A 20,747-nucleotide genomic window follows, 5' to 3' on the forward strand; every position below is an offset into this window, starting at 1 on the left:
GCCAAAGTTTCCTATATAGGTAACTTTTGGAACTAATTTATTTCTGGAAATTAAAACCGCATAGTCTGTTGAGCATGTATCAACTTTTTTAATTATATCACGAGTTTTCATTATATCACGAGTTATGAAGCTCTAAACACCTCACGTAATTTAATATGCACCCCGTAAATTTTTTTTTTTTTTGGAGAAAAAGTGGAAGAATCTTAAGATTACTGTTTTTCTTTTTTATAATTGTTAAATTAATTGCACCGGATTGATCGGACTTTTATCACATTGAAATAAACCTTTAACAGTTTTTAAGCATCCCGAAACATTTTAATTTTATTGAACAAATTAAAAAAATTATACTAACAACAAATTTTAAGATTTTGTATTATTTTTAATTTTGTACTGTAATTTTTCTAAAATTAATTAACTGTGTTTTGTTTAGTTGTAAAACAAACCTTTTTTCTGAAAATATAATCAAAATATATTCTAGCGAATGAAATTAAATGGCAATGTGGTAGAGTTTTTATAAAAAAAAGATTTTTTTATCATCGTATGAAAATTTTTATTTAAATCTTATTTACTGATTTTTATTTGAGTATTTATTATTGCATGCAAGCACATGTATTTTATTTAAAAATGAGTATACACTGTTTCAATTTTGAATACATGGGGTTCTCTAATTTTATCTTCTATTTATTTTATTTATTTCTGAGCTATTTTGACAATTTTTGTTCAATTTTCAGAAACTCTTTTTGACAGTGAAAATACCAAATAGTACTTATTTTATACATGAAAAGAATTATTTGTTGTGGTTCATTTACGTCGCACTAGAGCTGAACATTGGAAAAAAAAGTATCTGAAGTCAGTCCATAGCTGATTAAAATAATTGCAATTTTTCACAGACAACAGTTTTGTAAATATACTCAAATAGAAACAAAAATATCAACTCATTAAGGCCACCGAAATAGCAATTTTTCTGTAATATTATATTGTTTATATGAGTCTCAAAGATTTGCAGAAGTATATTTATGTGAAAATTAACTTGTCTTTTGTAACTTAAAAATTTGATACCTAAAAATTGCCATATACATAATTTATCTTTTTAAATTATATGCTTAGTTGTCACAAAAATGTTAAAATTTCAGCAATTATTTCATTCTTTTCATCACTTTTTAAAATTTGTAATTGTAAAATTCGTAGTTGGTTAACTTTAAAAGTTAGTAATGCCATGTTTACTTTCTGGTGTTAGTAATTTATGCCGCAGAATCATTTGAAACTTTGAACTGAAAAATTTAAAGTTTAAATATAATAAATAACAATTCATTAATATTTAATTATTAATAATTAAGCAATAATTAATGATTAATTAACAATAATAATTAATAATTTATAAACAATTAAATAATAATTAATTAATAATTTATAAACAATTAAATAATAATTAATTAATTATATAATAAATATAATAAATAATATAATTTTCAAATAAACTTAATCATAATTTTTATATTTTAAAGCATTTAAATGATTTATTAGTTAAGTTTTACTGTAAAATTTTTTTATTTCATTCTTTTCATCACTTTTTAAAATTTTTAATTGTAAAATTCGTAGTTGGTTAACTTTAAGAGTTAGTAATGTCGTGTTCAGTTTCTGGTGTTAGTAATTTATGCCGCAGAATCAATTAAAACTTTAAACTGAAAAATTTAAAATTTCAATATAATAAATAACAATTTATTAATAATTCATTATTAATAATTAAGCAATAATAATTAATAATTTATAAATAGTTGAATAATAATTAATTATTAATTATATAATAAATATAATAAATAATGTAATATTCAAATAAACTTAGTCATAATTTTTATATTTTAAAGTATTTAAATGATTTTTTAGTCAAATTTAACTGTAACCATTTTTTTGGTCACTTTAGAAATCTTTTCTGCGAGATTCTAATTTTTCATTTCATATTTTTTTTATTTATTGCAAGAAAAAAACGAACGTCTTTGATTCATTTGCAAAAAAGAAATCTCCAACAAAAACAATTTACCATACTATAGCACGAAAAAAAAGCTTATGGAATGTATTGAGATTGTTATTGATTAATGAAAGTAGGGTGAAAGTATAGAAAATTTAAAAATAATATTTTACGTCGCCTCTGGTGAAAGTTCTAAGTGACATTTTTCGTGGATGGAATAATTTAGGTCAATCGGCTAACTACAATAAACCGCCTTTAATTACTTATAACCCTGACATTTTCAGAAAACGGAGAGTATTTTATTTTTAACTAATGACAGACACTTTCTTTAAAATGATTTCCCGCTTTGGGAAATTGTTTCACGTTTCTTATTGGTTTATTGAAACGTTTCTACAAAAACGTATTTTCTTAGTTACAAAATTGTGTTAAATTCATGCACTAAAATTCCATTATATCTTTATTAACGATGTGCAAATAATAACTAAAAATATTTCCTTTGATTTAAATAACGGAATTTTAAGCATTAATGAATAAACATTAAGAAACAATTAATGAAACAATACATAAATTAGTGTTACAGTTAAGAAATTTTATTATAACTTAGCCTGTTCCATATTTTCGTATTTTTCTCAATAATTATATCAGTACTGATAAATAAACACCATTTCACAAATTATAATAAGAAATTTTAAGCAAAATAAAAATAAAAAAATTAGAAAAAAAAAATTTCAATTTTTATAATCTAAACATTATGCACTCTTTAAAAATCGGTACTTTATTTAATAGATTGATTGCATTGGTTTAAAACCCTTTCTGAAAAATCGATTACATATTATAAGCGATATAAATCATAATATTGATAATTTGGAACATAATATCGTACTCTCTAAACTCAATACTTTGCACTATAATATGTTTGAGACTTTACAAAGTTTATATCAAATTTGACATTTATCATGGTTCAGCTAGCAGAAATATTTTTATTCTAATATGATGTAGTTTTTCATTTTGAAACTGCATTAATCTAAATACTTCGATTTTTTAAAGATTTACTTTAAAAACTAGATTATTAAGTCTAGCTTGAATGTTATCAAGCGTTTTTGTACAATAAGAAAGCTTATTATTTTGCTTCAAAAGCATTTTGTTAGCTGCACATTATTTTATTCCGAAATCCAAAATTTTAATGAAGAAATTACAATTGTCTATGATCATCAACAATTCGAACTATTGCAAACTATTACTTTTAACAAAACAATAAAAAATGTAGTATATTTAAAATTTATTTTGCTTAAAATTTAAGATTGAACATAAGTAATGAGTAGGTAACTTGGAGTTACTGCTTTAACGTTTAAAAATGATTTATTCTGAAAAATTACAGTTTTTTAACCAACCTTCAGATAGTGAAAATTTCTCTAGCAATAATACAAAAATATAGCAAGCGATATATAACAAAAATTCCAACAAACAATAGATAAAAAGGCAGGACATTAATATTATGTACACTGTAAAAAATTGCAAATCAAATTACGGTAAAAAATAGTGGCACTCAGGGTGCCCGTACTTTTTACAGGAAAATCCTTTTTTACCGGAAAATGCTACGATTAAATTTTGTAACATTTTGCGGTATAATATTTTACGGTAAAAATGGATTTTACGATAAAAATAGATTTTACGATAAAATTGATTCTACGGATGATGCTTTATATGGTAATTTGATTCAGAATTTGAATCAGAATTTTTTAAAGAGTAGTAACTAAACTGATTTACTGTGTGTCTATACTTTTTACTATAAAATTCATTTTTGCTGTATAATTTTACTTAACAAAATAAAATCTAAAATACCGTAATATTTAATAAATCATAAATATCACCATGAATCATAATCATAATCATAATAATCACCATAAATAAAAAAATATTACTGTAAAAATTACGGTTTAGGTTTTTAAGGTAAAAATGGGTTTTACGGTAAAATGGATTTTATGGATTGTGCACTAGGGTGCTATTCACTGTAATTTTAACCGGAATTTTTCACAGTGACGACTGATTATCCCATAAAGTGAATTCTTCTTGTTTGGAGATTTACACAAAAATATACCGACAGAATGTATAAATATTAAAAGTTTTAACACTTTTTAAGGTGTTTCATTTCTAAATATGGCCTCAAAACATTTTGATTGGCCTACTTTTTGTAATTTCTTCAATATTAAAAAATGAAAAAAAAAAAAAAAAACTATAACATTACTTAATTTTTATTTAAGTTACCAAGTTGCAATATGATATTTTACATAACTGTTACTTGCTTTTCTTCAGATGTTTAAATATAATGCTTAACATTAATAGAGTAAACATGGACAAGGAACACAGAATATTAGTAACAAAAACAAATCTACTTACGCTATCATCAGAAGCTATGTAAGCAGCATTTAGTAAAAACATTCCTGAAAAAAGTTTTAAAAAAATGTTTCAACAATTTAGGAAGTAAGAAAATTGAAATTGAAGCTCTATAAAAATACATTGTTAAATTCATAAATTATAACTAAGACCTCAATTGTTATAAATTTAAACTCGCACACCGTGAAAAATTCTTGATCCAATTGCATTAAAAAGTATCGGAACTTAGGGTGCCGTTACTTTTATGTAAGCAGCATGTAGTAAAAACATTCCTGAAAAAAGTTTTAAAAAAATGTTTCAGCAATTTAGGATGTAATAAAATTGAAATTGAAGAGCTATAAAAATACATTATTGTTAAATTCATAAATTATAACTAAGACCTCAATTATTATAAATTTAAACTCGCACACCGTGAAAAATTCTTGATCAAATTGCATTAAAAAGTATCGGCACCTAGGGTGCCGTTACTTTTATGTAAGCAGCATGTAGTAAAAACATTCCTGAAAAAAGTTTAAAAAAAATGTTTCACCAATTTAGGATGTAATAAAATTGAAATTGAAGAGCTATAAAAATACATTATTGTTAAATTCATAAATTATAACTAAGACCTCAATTATTATAAATTTAAACTCGCACACCGTGAAAATCTTTTGATCAAATTATATTAAAAAGTACCGGTACTTAGGGTGCCGGTACTTCACACCGTAAAAATCCTTTTTACCATTATGTTACTGAACAAAATTCTGATAAGCCGTAATTTTTGCAGTAATAATTACCGTAAAATCACTGAATCACTCTCATTAAATAATTATTACCGGAAAAAATTAATGTATAATATTTTAAAGAATGGACTCTTAAAATTGATTTTACGGAGAATGCTCCCAAAGTGTCGGTACTTGATACCGTAATTTGATCCGGAAATTTTACACAACATGCAGTAACTAAATGGTTTCGCTTGATGAATTGTTTTGCACTATTCAAACTTTTTACTCTGTTAATTTCCAAGTTTAAATAATACGTTTTCTATTTGTGTTATACATGACCTTAAAAATTGGAAAGGAGCTTTTTTCAGATAAAATTTTTTTTTCTGTTGTTATACGTAAGTGTTAAGAAAACGTTATGTCGTGCGAGTAACTTTTGATGGCAAATTCTGTTTCACCACCAAAAAAAAGTCAAAGCTCAGAAAAAAAATTAGCTCGGGTAATCTTTAAAAAACAATGTTGCTTCAAAGGTTGAAAATTGTTTTGAAAATAGTTCTAAACAAATTATTGCTAGATAACTTCATACTGCGAAATCTTAAGTATTTCTCCTATAATTTGCTTACATTTTAATATTTTGAGAAAAAAGTAATCTGCATTTGAAACTTCATGGTTTACTCTATGTTTACCTGAACTTTTTTTTTTCAGTTTTAAATAACTTAAGCAGAGGAACGAGAATTTGCCATGGAAAATTTCTCCCGTAGTATAACGTACTCTTTTTTTTATTTTTTTTTTATTTTTAATACCTTCTGCATTGGCTATAGAATTTAAAAAAAACCTCTTAACTCTTCCATGTCTTAATCTTCCCTTGAATAAGATTGAAGCATACTTCAATTTCTTTAGAAACTAAAGAAAAAAGTCAAATTGATCGTAATTAAAAAAAAGTTTTCTTCGAAAATTGAATTTCAAAGCTCGGTGAAATGAATTATTTTAGTTATTATACTTACTCGTTCATCTTTTGATTTGAAGTAATATAAATTCCAACAAAAAAGAGTAAAATTATAAATATGTCGTCGGTGAGCTTTTTATTCTGGCACAGCTCAAAACGCGTGTTTGAGAAACTGCACACTGCTCAAAATGCACCTTTTCAGTGTCCAACCCAAATTTAACAAGTAAACGAGGACTTTCTTACTTACTTTTTCTTACTTTTTAAAAGCTATGCAAACTAATTACAGGGAAAAGTCAGTTCCGGGGCAAAGTTGGGTAGTATGGGTGTCTTGTAGTTGTCACGATAAAATGAGTTTTAAACTCTAAATTCCTGCAACATAAATTTACAACCACTTTTATTAATTTATAGAGCCCGTATCAACCTTGTAAAAACAGCTTTTGACTTTTAAAATCTTTTAAAAAAAGACTATTTTAATAAAATTGTTCAAATTATTTATACAAATTAAAATCATATTACGAATTTTTTTGGATCTATTTGATAATTCTTTAAGAAATGAACAATTTTCAAAAAAGAAATTTGAAAAACGGAAACAAATGCTATGTCCATGTTCTTAAACACGCATTTTGAGCTATGTACATTTTCTAAAACAAGCATTTTCAGCTGTGTCCATTTTTTACGATTTTTTTTTTGGATCTATTTGCTTGTTCTTTAAAAATTGAACAATTTTCAAAAAAGAGATTTGAAAAACAGAAGTAAATGTTATGTCCATGTTCTTAAACATACATTTTGAGCTATGTACTAAAACCAGCATTTTGAGCTGTGCCCATTTTTTAAATAAGCAGAGTTGAGTCCAATTTCTCAAACACACATTTCGGGTCTGTATTCATTTTCTTAAACACGTATTTTGGGCTGTGTCCATAACCTAAAGCTCGCCGACAATATTTAAAAGGAACATTAATTGAGAGATTTAGATTTGTTAAAATATCAAAAATAGTTGATGCATAATATAATACTTACCTTAAGTGTTAAGAGGCGTTCATCAATTGATTGTAATAACTTTTTACTATATAGCTAATTAATAATTTTAATATTATTTGTAATTAAATTAATCAGAACTTGGTAATAACGTATTTTCTTACCTATTACAGCCAACCATACACCCATCCTTAAGCAAGAAATTTTGGATCAATCCACCAACATGACGGATTCCTAATAAAAAAGAGATATTTGTTTGTACTTGTCACTGTGAATCACCGAAATTGGTGATTGTTGACTTTGGCCAATGAATGACAACAATTATATAGTCACTTTGTAAATGTCGGAAATATATCCTAGATCTAATTTGATATTAATTTATTCATCAACATTTAAATATTTATGCGATATTTTAATTTTTGATTTGATTAGATTAGGAAAAGAATTAGTGTTGGGGATACTAGGTAGGCAAGAGGATAATAACCAGTATCCTCTACCCTCATTTTTTTTTTTTTTTTTTGAAATAAAATAATAATTGCCTGGTATTCTCTACACTGAATGTTTTTTCTTAAAGTTAAGTGCCACCGCCCAGTATACATTTGTCCGGTACTCCAAACACGGATGTTTTTCCTAATATATTCTAATCGGATATTAAATTGTCGAATAAATATTAAAATTTCAATTAATAAATTAATATCAAATTGGACATAACAACCACTTTGGGCGTTCACCAAAGCGACTATCTGATTGCTGATATTCACTGGTGAAAGTCGACATTCTTTAGATTTCTGTCTCTTACTGTAACATACTTATATAAAATGTTTATTTTCGAAAGTAAACTAATAAAATAAAGTTGATTGAAATTGTTTCTTTTTTCGAATTGCACAAATGATAAAGCAAAAAGTAAATAATTTAAAATCTTTTAATCTCCAATTTTTTTTATTTTTTATTATTTTTTATTTTTATATTTGTTATTATGATTTGGAATAAAATATATTTTAAAATTGGAGCAAAATACAGGCAACGCAGTTTGGAAAAATGTACTACATGCATCTTGATAATAAATTAGTCTTTAATATAGCCAACTGAAGAACTTCAATAATAAATAAAGTTTTCTAACAATTTTTTTTTTGCATATTTTAATAGTTAACTAAATCAATGAACTGCCAGTTTTGACGTTAGAAAAGCAATCTGACATACTTGAAATTTAATGATTATCTAAATTTTTAGATTAAATCTAATTTCAAATTACCAGTCATCAGTTTTACTTTTCAACAATATATACTTGCTTTTCTGTACAGAAAGCAATTGTCAATATAGTCGTACTTTCTATTCTTCTCCAGAGATGGCAGCACCAAAGTTAGAAAGAGTTTCAGATTGTTTCGAGATGTTTTTTGAGACATTTACGATTTTTTTTTTTAAACGTCTAATGCAGTTTAATATTTATTTTTAGAGTAGTAATTTTTTAAAATAACCTAAGACAAAATATTTAAACCATTACATCCTGTGATTTACCGAAACCTAAGAGCACATAAGAACTTGATTTAAATTTCAAAATATCTTCTAAAATAATATCAATTGAAAGTAAATGTTTACTTCAATCAAAATCTACGAATTTTATTCAGCAGTATGAAAGCACAAGGAATTATATTAATTAAGATGCACGCAAATAGGGTTGTCTTATAAATTAATAGAAATTCTTTCCGCAATATCGAAAGATCTATAATAAAAATATTTTTCGAAACATAAGGAATAAAAATTGATCCCAGTTTGATAAATAATGTAGTTAATTTATCATGCATTAATAACTATCACCATTTTTTGATAAATTGAAAATGAGAAGCTTTGCCAAATGAGGTTTGTTCAATGTTTCTGCAAGTTAATTGACTTCAAAATAATAACGTTATTAATTTATTTTTCGATTATAATTTTTTGAATTCGAAACAGAACTTTATTAAAATAGAAATTCGAATATTCGAATTTAATAAATTTAGAATGGGAATTTTTTATTTATTTATAATGTAATGGCTACGTGAAACACTTCACTGTGGAAAATCATAAAATGCTTATTATAGACATACAGTCTTAAAAACACCATCCATCAATCTTCTAAAATATCATATGCATTTAGTTACGCTACCTGTAATTTTAAAGGATTAAAGGCAAAATATTGCTATTACTTTTAAACTTACAACCTGCAATAAAGTGGGAACATATTTTTAAAAATGGATGATTTTCATTAAGCGAAATTTAGATAAGGATATTTCGAAACAAATGAAATGATTGGGTAGTATAAATATTTAACTAATAGACTGAACATTAAAAATATATTGGATTGATATTAATAAAGCTCTTTCTGTAACAATATTAAATTTAAAATGATTTTTAATTTATAATAGAGATTTTAAGAGTAAGCTTACCTTATCTTTTCTTGCTGTTTGATATTATTGAAACGCTGTACTATGACAAAATTAAACTTGTAAAAGTTTTTAAATAATTTTAAATTAATATTGGAGTTGTTTTGAAGTGTGTTAAAGCTCCTAGGTTTTTACAGATTGTGTATGTTTGACTTTATTGATACATTACATCCTAACAAAATTAAGATAAAAATAGTTTTAAAATGATTTGAAGTCCATGTTTAAGTTGTTTTAGATTGTGTGAAAACAGCTACTTTTTCATTAATTGTATAAGATTAATTTTATTGAACTGCTTTATAACAATATTAAAATATAAAAGCTAACACGAAGTACAAGCAATTGTTTTCGTATTTAACTGATATTTCCTATTAGATTGATATTTTTGACAAATATGCACATGAAAATATGAAATTAAAAAAGTTTTAAATTGATTTGAAATCCATGTTTGAAACTGTTTTGGAATATATATATATATATATATATATATATATATATATATATATATATATATATATATATATATATATATATATATATATATATGTATATATATATATATATATATATGTATATATATATATATATATATATATATATATATATATATATATATATATATATATATATATATATATATATATATATATATATACATATATATATATATATATATATATATATATATATACAGTCGAACCTCTATTTAACGAAGTCACTAAATCCCGATAATAAGTTCGTTATATGGAAAATTTGCTAAATAGAAAATCACCTTTTGAAATACATACTTAAGCAACACAAAACAGGTTTTAAATTCATAAACACTAGATATAATTAAAATAGCAATTGGTGCACATTTATCTTGTAAACTAGTATCTACTATTTATTTTATAAATCATAAAAAAAATTTGAATGGAAAGCAAGAATAGAGCGAAACAATATCCAGTGTTACACTATAATGCTACATACATTTTCATCTGAAAAAAAGGCTAAATTTATGCATAAAATTATAGCTGCATTTATCATAAAAGTAATTTTAAACATATGTAAATATATGTACTACATGCGTTCTTAAGTTAAATTGTTAAGGATAATATCCGTTAATTTGAATTTAGTTTTTCTTTTGAAATGAAAATAAAACGGGAAAGGGAATTTGCTGCTTTCTTTAAGATAATTTTTAGAGAAAACAGTAATACATTTCATAAAGCAGTGGCTTCGAAAATTAATTCAAGGTCATTTCCTCCATAAAATGCGTTAACAAGTTTGAAATGTTAAGAAATATTTTGGAGAACAGGGAAAGAGGATCTCAATGAAAAATTCGTTAAATAGAAAATTCACTTCGCTATTTCGAAGCTATTTTGCAAAGAAATTTCCAAAATGTTCTTGGTTCCTCGAAAAAATTCGTAAAATAGAGAAATTCGTAAAAGGGAAGTTCGTTAAATAGAAGTCCGACTGTATATACATTCGAACTCTTTTATAACGAGCTCGGATTTAACGAGAACTCGGATTTACCGAGGGAAACGAGAATATTTGGTTGGATCAATTTTAAGTCTATGGAACAGAAGTCGCTTTTAACGAGCAAGACCCGGTTTTAGCGAGCAATATTTTTCTGTCTTGCAATCTTTTTTTCAAAATGATAAGAAATGCGCGCGAAATCAGAAAGACCGCGAACTGAAACTTCAAAGTAAGCTAACAAACTACTATTTTAAATATGTAGATTAATGAAAAAAATAAATGTTTTTGTAAGAATCTTTTGCTTTATTTTTCTTTCCGTTTATTGCTTCTTTCGTTTAAGACTGTAGCGCAACTAGAAATTTTTTGCTGGTTGGGGGGGGGGGGCACAGTTGTCATTAAATTAAGAAAAGTATTTTTTATTTTATTTTTTATGACCGCCGTTGAACAGTCGACTCAATTTTTTGGGTTTACGATTACTAATGTTCAACGCCGTAGCCTTGTAATTTTGAACCAATCCAGAAGACAAGGAAACTCCTGGATCGGTACCCCCAGAGGTATTGATTTGTTATGGGAACATGGAAGACTTTGAGACTCGACAGATTTAACGTGCATCAGTCGCCATTTACTACACCGGGAGTCTTCGACCGGCGGGGACCGAACCCACGAACTCTTGGACATGGGCCCGGCACCCCACTGACCAGGCTATCCCGGCCTTAAGAAAAGTATTTAATTAAAGTAAGTAAGTATTAATTAAATTTTATGTAAACTCAATAGTTTGACCTCCCAACCCCCCTCCCCTCTTTTAGTTGCACGCCTGCCTTAAGGACTAGTTTAATACGAGCACTCATATTTAATAAGTACAAGTTACGGTCCCTTTGTGCTCGTTATAAACGAGTTCGACTGTATATATATATATATATATATATATATATATATATATATATATATATATATATATATATATATATATATATATATATATATATATATATATATATATATATATATATATATATATATACATATATATATATATATATATATATATATATATATATATATATATATATATATATATATATATATATATATATATATATATACACATATACAACAATATGGAATTGTAAAAGTGCATACTTTTTCAGATTATATTAGATCAATATTGCTAGAAAAGCTGTATACGAGCTCGTACAACAATGTTAAATTTAAGAAAAGAAATTGATTAGTTTTAAATCTATGATGGAGTTGTTTTAGAGTGAATTATTATATTTGTTTCAGATTATTGAAACGCTGTTCTGTGACAAAATTAAACTAGTAAAAGTTTTTAAACGATTTTAAATTAAGCGTGCTAAAGCTTCTTCATTTATAAAGATTATATCAGATTGATTTTATTGATACATTGTATCATAATAAATTTAAACTGGTTTTAAAATGATTTGAAGTCCATGTTAGAGTTGCTTTAGAGTGTGTAAAAAACTCCTACTTTTTCATAAATTGTATAAGATTAACTTTATTGAAATGCTCTATTACAATATTAAATTATATGAATACTAAATTAGATGAAATACGAAGTTTTAATATTTTTAAGTTCATGCAGTTGTTTTAGTTAAGTTATTAGTTAGTTAAGTTATAATTTAGTCAGTTAGTTTAGTTTAGTTATAACTTTATTAAATTAAAAAGTTTTCGATGAATATTTATTCCATATTAGATATTTTTTTCAGCGTACGAAAGTACATAATTTTTTATGATTATATTAGATTAATATTGCTAGCAAGCTGTGTACAACAATGTTAAATTTAAAAAAAATTAAAAAGTTTTAAATCTATGCTGGATTGTTTTAGAGTGTATGTCACCAGCGAAACGAACCAGCAGAAATCAGGTGATATAGTTCAATTTATTTCATTTTTCGAGATGTTGCAGTAATTTATGAAATACATTTAGAATGTTGAAAACAGCTTAAAAAGCAATTTTCAACTCAAATACAGTTTTTAGCTGCACAGGAGTCATAATTTTTGCCAATACATCGATATTCAGAATTTTGTGCACAAGCATTAGGCTGAAGATGCTCTGTTCCTCAGTTATTTAAATTCTGACTCACTTACGTATTTTCAGATTAATTCATTGAATGAAATTGTAAACAAATATTTTATTCATAATGCCAGGAATAAAACACATTATGAAAAAGCATGTTTTAAAAACTATATTGATTTTTTTTAAATGCCTTTTTTAGTCAAAACAGTATGGGGTCAGAGCACCCCACATTTAAGGAAAGCCCACCACTTTGGCTGGGGCCCAGGGAGCGATCACTTTTTCAGGTCTACGGCCAGTCTAACCCTGGGTACATTATTCGTAAAATCCATTTTCACATCAAAATATTATATCTTAATTTTTACAGTAATATTTATTTAATGAGTGATTCATTGCCTTTATGTTAATTAATGCTATAAAATTACGATATTAGCTCAATAATACAGTAGCAGCTCAAACTTTAAAAGAGAATTTGATTAACAAAAAAAAGTAGAAAAATGTTTTGGCAACACAATTGAGTAACAACTTTTGCCTTTCATTTTGAAACACAACTCGCGGCCGTCTTTTGAAACAAAACACTTTAAAAGTAACGAGTAAATTTCGGTACAGATACGATTCTGTAACAGGTATAATTTTACACCAGGTTTAATTCTATAACAGGTATTGTTCTGTAACAAATATTCTGTAACAGGTACTATTCTGTAACAAGTATTATTCTGTAACAAGTATTATTATGCAACAGGTATCATTCTGTAACAGGTATGATTCTAAACCAGGAATAATTTTGTGACAGGTATGATTCTGTAACAGATATATTTATATAGTAGATGCAAAATATCTATTACGGAAAATCTGTGGAATCTCGTGAAATCTACTAATCTCTGGAATCTCTAAAAATTACAATTTAAGTCAGTTTTAATATAATAACTAAATAATTCAACACTTTATTAAGTAATTATAAGAAAAAATTTAGCTATTTAAGTTAACTAATTACTTACATTTAAAGAAAAAAATAGATAGGTTGACTGAGAAAGTTGATTGCACAGAAAAAAAAAATATTTGTAGAAAGAATCAAAATTTTTTTTTCTGTTTGTAAGTTTGTTTTCTGTTGCAGAGATAATAGAAAGAGCGTATTTATATTGGTGTGGAATTTCAAAATCTAATTAATTTTGATAAATTAATTTCTCTGGTTACAGTTAAATTTTTATAATTTGTTTTTAATATTAAATTTAACAAATTATATTAAAAATTATCATTTTAAATTGCACAATTATTTTATTCAAAACAATTTTAAAATGTAATAATACTACTTTAACTGACTTAAATAAAAAAAATTGAATTCAGTAAACTATGTAAATAAAGGGCGTAATGTGATGTAATATAAGTAGTAATGATACTCATACCTTTTGTAAATGTTCCAGTGTGATCATTATCGACAGCAATAAGTATCGAATATAATATTGTGAACATTATCGAGAACGATAATTACCGAATATTTTATAATTGTTGCAATATCATATAATTTAAGTTGGGGAACGGAAATATTGAGCAATATAAAAATAACGTAAATTAGTGAAATTGAAAAAATTACACAGTATATAGGGGAATATTCATATTTTCAGACGATATATCACGATATTCAGATATATCATTTATCTCCCAGTAATATTTAATTAATATATTGCAAACTTTTTCCTCCAAGAAAGGCATCTATTCAATCTCAACAAAATCGATTCAATGTTTAATTATAATACCTCGATAATACGGTGCAAATTTCTGCAATATTAAGAAGGTATCAAACAGATCCTTGTTACCATATAATTGAGTAATCAAAATTAAAAATTCCTTTTCTGTTATTCTATTTACTGCCATAGTTTAGGAAATTATGGTTCAATATCATAAAATCCTTCAAATATGGCATACCGCACTGCAATGGAGCAATTGGCGAAAATTCCTTCCTGGTGTAAATCTGACGGTCGTGAGTTCGATTTAGTTGAAATAATTGGCATGTACATGCTGATTATTTCGTACCCTGTCAATTGAAAGATAAAGCTCTAAAAACGGGGCTAGGTGCTTGCTCATGTTGGGTAGTATGATTCAGTATACTCCGAAAATATTGCTCGAGTCAAAGAATTTTTTTTTCATCTCAAAATTCATGCATTGTCCAGTGGATTCATGTATTGTCATGTAAATTCATTTAATTAATGGATTTTCATATGTATGCATATTCATGTCAATGTTCATGCCAATTTTTTTTTCTCAATAAAATAAAGTTATTTTGAAACAAAGCAAATAGCGCAGATGGGAAACACTTCAGTTAGTGTGAGAAAAAATAACTACCATTTAGTTGATATCTACTATAAATAACTCTATCGTACTATCTTTAAATAAATAGGCCTATTTAATACAAAAGCTATCATAACTAACAACTTATCTATATCATCACACTTCATAGCTATCAAAATCTTTTATAGGCAAATTTTTTTTTCTTGTCTTGCTTGATGCACTATGCTATTTAAAATACCGCTCTGTTAAAGCTGAGAAAAAGAAGAGAAAAAGAAGAGAAAACGAATGTAGGTAGTTTAAAGATCAATGTTCGAATAAAACGTTCCTTCTATCTGATTCATTCGGATGTTTCAATTCATGACACATGGTTCAGACATCTCTGCTTATCCCACGTATTAAATTGTTCAATTCTTCAATAAGAATAATTGAAGAGATAAGTCAACACCCACTTATGGAAGATATATTATTGAATCAAAAAGATAAAAAAATTTGCATATTGTAGTTCACGTTTTTCATTCCTTTTTTTTTTTTGAAAAAGATTTATGAATAGATCTTTTAGATTTTTAGATAGCTTTCTTTCCTTTAAAAGAAAACGCTTGAAACTTTTAAAATTTTAATTAATCTCTTAGTTTTATTAATTGCTACTGATTTTACTGAATAAATTGAATATGAGCTTATTTTTGCACTGAATTTATGAAACAAAGCAAATAGCAAAGTATTAACAAAATTTTTTGAAAATAATTTGCTACTAATTTTATTGAATAAATTGAATATAAGCTTATTTTTGCACTGAATTTATGAAACAAAGGAAATAGCAAAGTATTAATATAATTTTTTGAAAATAAATTGATCATTTTTAAACATTAATGAATCATATAAATGAAATAATTGTTACTAATTATGAATTAATATTTAAAAGGTAGGCTCAGTTTTATGCAGGATTTATGTAAGTCTTGATTAACTACTTAAAATTGAATCAGAATCTTGGGGATGGTAACTAACGATAAAAATTTAATACTCATTCAGGAGTTCCACAGATGAGGAATGGGTACACCAACAAAAGAATTGAGAAGAATTCCAGCAACAAAAGCATTATGTTATGTATCAAATGATCATATGTTCGTGAAATGGTCATGTGAACCAAATGGATAATAACTGATTTAGATACTTTTGTTCTTGTATATATAATCGTACTTCCTACATATTATCTTACAAAAAACTAGCGCTTTAAAAATTGTACTGATGATTTGAAAAATAAACATAAATTAATATTCTTAAATCCTCCATCTTGCACCAATAATTTAAAGTTTTTCACATGATAAATCTAATAACTACCATAATAACTATCGCATAGATTACTGATTTTTACTTATAAATTACCGGTACTTTACTTATAAATAATCATTATTTTCAGAATTAAAAAAAATTGAAAAATTCTTTCTCTCAAAACTTTCAATGATAACCTAGCTTGCTTTTTGCATGAAAAAATATCAGGAATTAAATAACAAAAGAATTAAAAATAGTTTAAGAGAAATTATTAATTGAATAATTAGTTACTGAACATCACTTATTGAAGTTTAGTTTTCTAGGGTTAGAAAAGTAGTGCGCAAAAAATTCTGAATAGCAATAAATTATATATCATTAAAGGCATGAAACTATACCATTTTCAATGTTTTCCCACTAAGAATTTAAACAAGTTAAGATTTGTATTTAACCTATTTCATCTCATGATTATAGTTTAGCGCAACAAATTATATGTCATTAAATTCATTTACAATTTGAATAATATGCTACTATGATAAAAGAAAACACTTTTCCTGGTCGTATTAGAATCTGCTTGATCTAAGAAAATAATGGAGTAAATTTAAAATAGTATTTATAAATAAACAATAGACTTAAGGACATGATTTAACAATAATTCGTGGCGAACCAAATTATAGATGGTCCTTAAAGAGCTTTGGCAATATTATTATGATTTTTATTCGATTACAAAGAAGTTTGGATACTTAGAAAATTATTTGTTTCCTTCTTTTATGTAGTTTTTCCTAAAATATTGCCTAGGTATATGCCGTAAAAGATAAAAAGACTTAGCACGTATCAAAAGATCTAACACAGTTACCGGTACATCTGATATATTTCGTTTTTTGTTACTTTTCAATATTTTATTTCTGTTTCTCCGTAATTTTTTACATTAAATGTTAAGCGAAAGTAATTTAATTATTTTCAACTAAATTATATGAATTTATATTAGTCGATGAAATGTATTTTTAGTATATGTTAAAATATGCACCAGAGCATGTAAATACATTGAATTATGAACTTAATTTCTATGAAAACTTTTAAAAACTATCTCAGAATTTAAAAACGTAACGATTTGACGTTGCTCGCAAAATGTATATTGCATTTGGTACGGAGTTTAAATACAAAAAATTACTTAGTTGAATTGCTTTTAATTAAATAAACGCTAAAAATAAAATAATAATTTAATAATGACGCTGCTCCTACATACTTATCTAACATAAAGTTATATTATTTTTTGATAAAATAAAATATACTTCAAGCCTATTTAGGCTTCAAACACTTTTTATTTTAATTAAAGAAAAAGATTTTATAAATTGCGTGATTGCAAAAAAGTGTACCTAATTTGAATTGCATAAAAAAACCGAAAGAAATAAAGTGTTGTCACGAGTATTAGAATGTAACCAACAAATAATTTGCCTAGAAGTATTGTCGAACAATTCACTTAATTTAATTAAAATTCGAGCAAAACAGCTTCATTTATATCAAGGAAAAGTCATCTTTTTTCACCATTTATCACTTTTTGCCGCTCAAAAGAAACTGCAAAATGTTAGGACATAATAAAAAACAATTCTCTGTGTACCCCAAATCATATCAATTCAAATTTTCCGTACATCCTGTTTTTCAAAACCATTTTACGGCAAAAACAATTCAATTGTTCAAACATTGTTGAGCAATTCACTTAATTTTATTAAAATTCAAGCAAAACAGCTTCATTTAGTCAAGGAAAAGGGATTTTTTCTTACCATTTATCACTTTTTGTCGCTCAAAAGAAACAGCAAAATGTCAAGATATAAAAACGATAAATTCTTCGTATACCCTAAATCATATCAATTGAAATTTTCCATTAATTCTTTTTTTTTCAAAACCATTTTAATGGAAATTTTTATTCTAATGCAATTAAAATATAAGGTTTCAGCAGTGTTTTAATATTTCAAAATTACTCTAATACTTACATTTTGCTTATGCACAGAAGCCATTTGTTAAAGCTCCGGAATTTTTTAGAAAGACACGAATTTATTATTTAAATGATCTTTCCGTTGTATCACTTCATCTATCTGATGGACCTCTATTTGATAAAATTCTCAACCTTTTTTGAATCGCAGCCCACTTTGTAAGTTCAAAATTTTTTAACTTCAACTTAAAAAATGGAACAGAAATGATATGCATAATTTAATAAATAAATAATTCTCCTCTTCAATTTAAAATTTTTAATGTTTTTGTTACAATACATTTCTATAACCACCTCTTTTAGTTATTGAAAATATGCTTAATGACCAATGTATTTACATTGTAAATGTTCTTTTAAAGACGGAGGAAAAAATTTGATACAATTACTGTGCTATATGGTAATGATACTTCTGGTAAAGAAAAAAAAACATAATTCTCGTTTATAGGGCATTTAAACTATTGATTTGGCAATTTTTCCGTTAATATGGTAATGGTTTATCGGAATTTTTATGAAATCCTCCGTATTTTAAATGTACCTCAGAAGAAGAAAATACGAGGATGCGGAAAGAAAGCGAAGAGTAGTAAATACTAGTACAAAATATAGTAAATACTAGAGGCTAGGGAGGAATTTTGACGAATAATAGGAAAGGATTTTAGAGAAAGAAAAACAGTTCTTATCCTACCCGATATTCGATGTCAAAAATTGTAAATTTTGTTTAAAAAAATTTTAGGGAATGTAAATAAATACTTGCGCCATTTGTTTTTATTTTTATTTTTACGATTTTAATCGTATGCATGCTTCTGCACTATTCCAAACCTTGACATTTTTTCTCAGAATCAGCTTTCATAGACATAAACCGTTCTTCCCCTGATTATCAAATATTATGAACCGAGTTAAAAATTAAAATAATTCTTCGAAAACAAATAAAGAAATGCATGAATCTTAATTAGTAATCAATAACTAAGTTCATCTATAGATTGTTAACGACCCTTTAAAAACCTAGAAAAATCACCTTTAATACCCGTAAAAGTCTCTCGCTGGAGGGCGATAACGCCTATATTGAGAACCTAAACATCTTTTTGAATTAAATAGTTTTCAATGAAAAGAAAAAGTTTAATTAATGAATAGAATGAAACTAGGAAAAGAATAATGATTACACAAGGAAATAATAAAAAAAACCATAATAATAATATTAATAATAATAATGAATAATTATGAAAGTAATTATAATAATAATGATTATAATAATAATAAGAAGAATAAAATTAGTAATAATAATAATAATGAATAATTATGAAAGTAACAATAATAACGATGAATAATTATAATAATGAATAATGATAATGATTATGAAATTATGAATAATTATAATAATAATAAATAATAATGATGATGAAATTATGAATAATTATAATAATAATAAATAATAATGATGATGAAATTATGAATAATATTAAAAATAAGAAGAAAGTGAAATAACGTAAATAAACAAACGGTTATCTAACATCCATTTATTATTTAAATGAGATTTTCGTTGCGTTGTTTCATCTTTTGTTGTGAATTAAACAGTTTTAGATGTCATTATCGTTCAAAAGAAAAAGTGTAAATAGTGGGCACAGAAGAGAAAAACTCTTCCCACCACGCCTATGCGAGCCGGAACTGGACCCACGTGTTTACAACTGAACGCCTGTCTTCAACTCCCATTCAACATATAATTTCTTTCTTTTTTTTTTTTTTTTTAAATAATCATGAGCGGCAGTGATAAATAAAACAGATAAGAATGAAAGAACTGAAAATTATATAATAAGAGTAAAATAAAAATTTTCTCGGTTGCTGACCTTGCGATTTGCATGACTATTAGAAAAAGAAAGGGTAAACACAGAATAAATTCGAAAAAAATCCCTCCTAATACTTAACTGCTACAAAATGCTTCAGAAGCTTTATTTTGTTTTAAAAAGTGTTACTCATAAACTCATAATACGTTATTATTACAATATGTTTCAAAAGCTATACTTTTTTTTACATACTGTTATTCTTAATACATTGTTATTACAAAATGTTTCAGAAGCTAGATATTATTTTTAAAAGGTGTTACTCTTTATGCGTTATTATTACAATATCTTTCAGAAGATATAATTTGTTTAAAATCTGCTACTCTTAAAGCATTCTTATTACAAAATGTTTCAGAAGCTAGATTATGCTTTTAAAAATGTTACTCTTAATACGTTATTATTACGATAAGTTTCAAAAGTTATACCATATTTAAAAACTGTTATTCTTAACACATTGCTATTACAAAATGTTTCAGAAGCTACACTCTGTTTTTAAA

At 25.6% G+C, this 20,747-nt stretch overlaps 1 protein-coding gene across 5 annotated transcripts in view; it reads right to left on the reverse strand.

Annotated features, from left to right (window-relative positions):
- LOC107447774 (uncharacterized) overlaps positions 1-20,747 on the reverse strand; it is a 75,431-nt gene that overhangs the window by 4,390 nt on the left and 50,294 nt on the right. For 3 of the 5 annotated variants that reach the window (XM_071188080.2, XM_016062783.4, XM_016062784.4), the window contains 2 exons: positions 7,147-7,216; positions 4,364-4,407 (listed from right to left, as the gene is read on the reverse strand). The exons of 1 other annotated variant lie outside the window; for it this stretch is intronic. In XM_071188080.2, coding sequence (XP_071044181.1) covers positions 4,364-4,407; positions 7,147-7,171 — 69 coding nt within the window. In that variant the 5' untranslated portion in view covers positions 7,172-7,216. The remainder of the gene's footprint in view (positions 1-4,363; positions 4,408-7,146; positions 7,217-20,747) is intronic. One more of the 5 variants, XM_016062787.4, reaches the window with a different exon arrangement.

The sequence above is a fragment of the Parasteatoda tepidariorum genome, chromosome 12 (genome assembly GCF_982258835.1).
Source record: "Parasteatoda tepidariorum strain Cologne lab strain chromosome 12, Ptep-v5.0, whole genome shotgun sequence".
Lineage (NCBI taxonomy): Eukaryota > Metazoa > Arthropoda > Arachnida > Araneae > Theridiidae > Parasteatoda > Parasteatoda tepidariorum.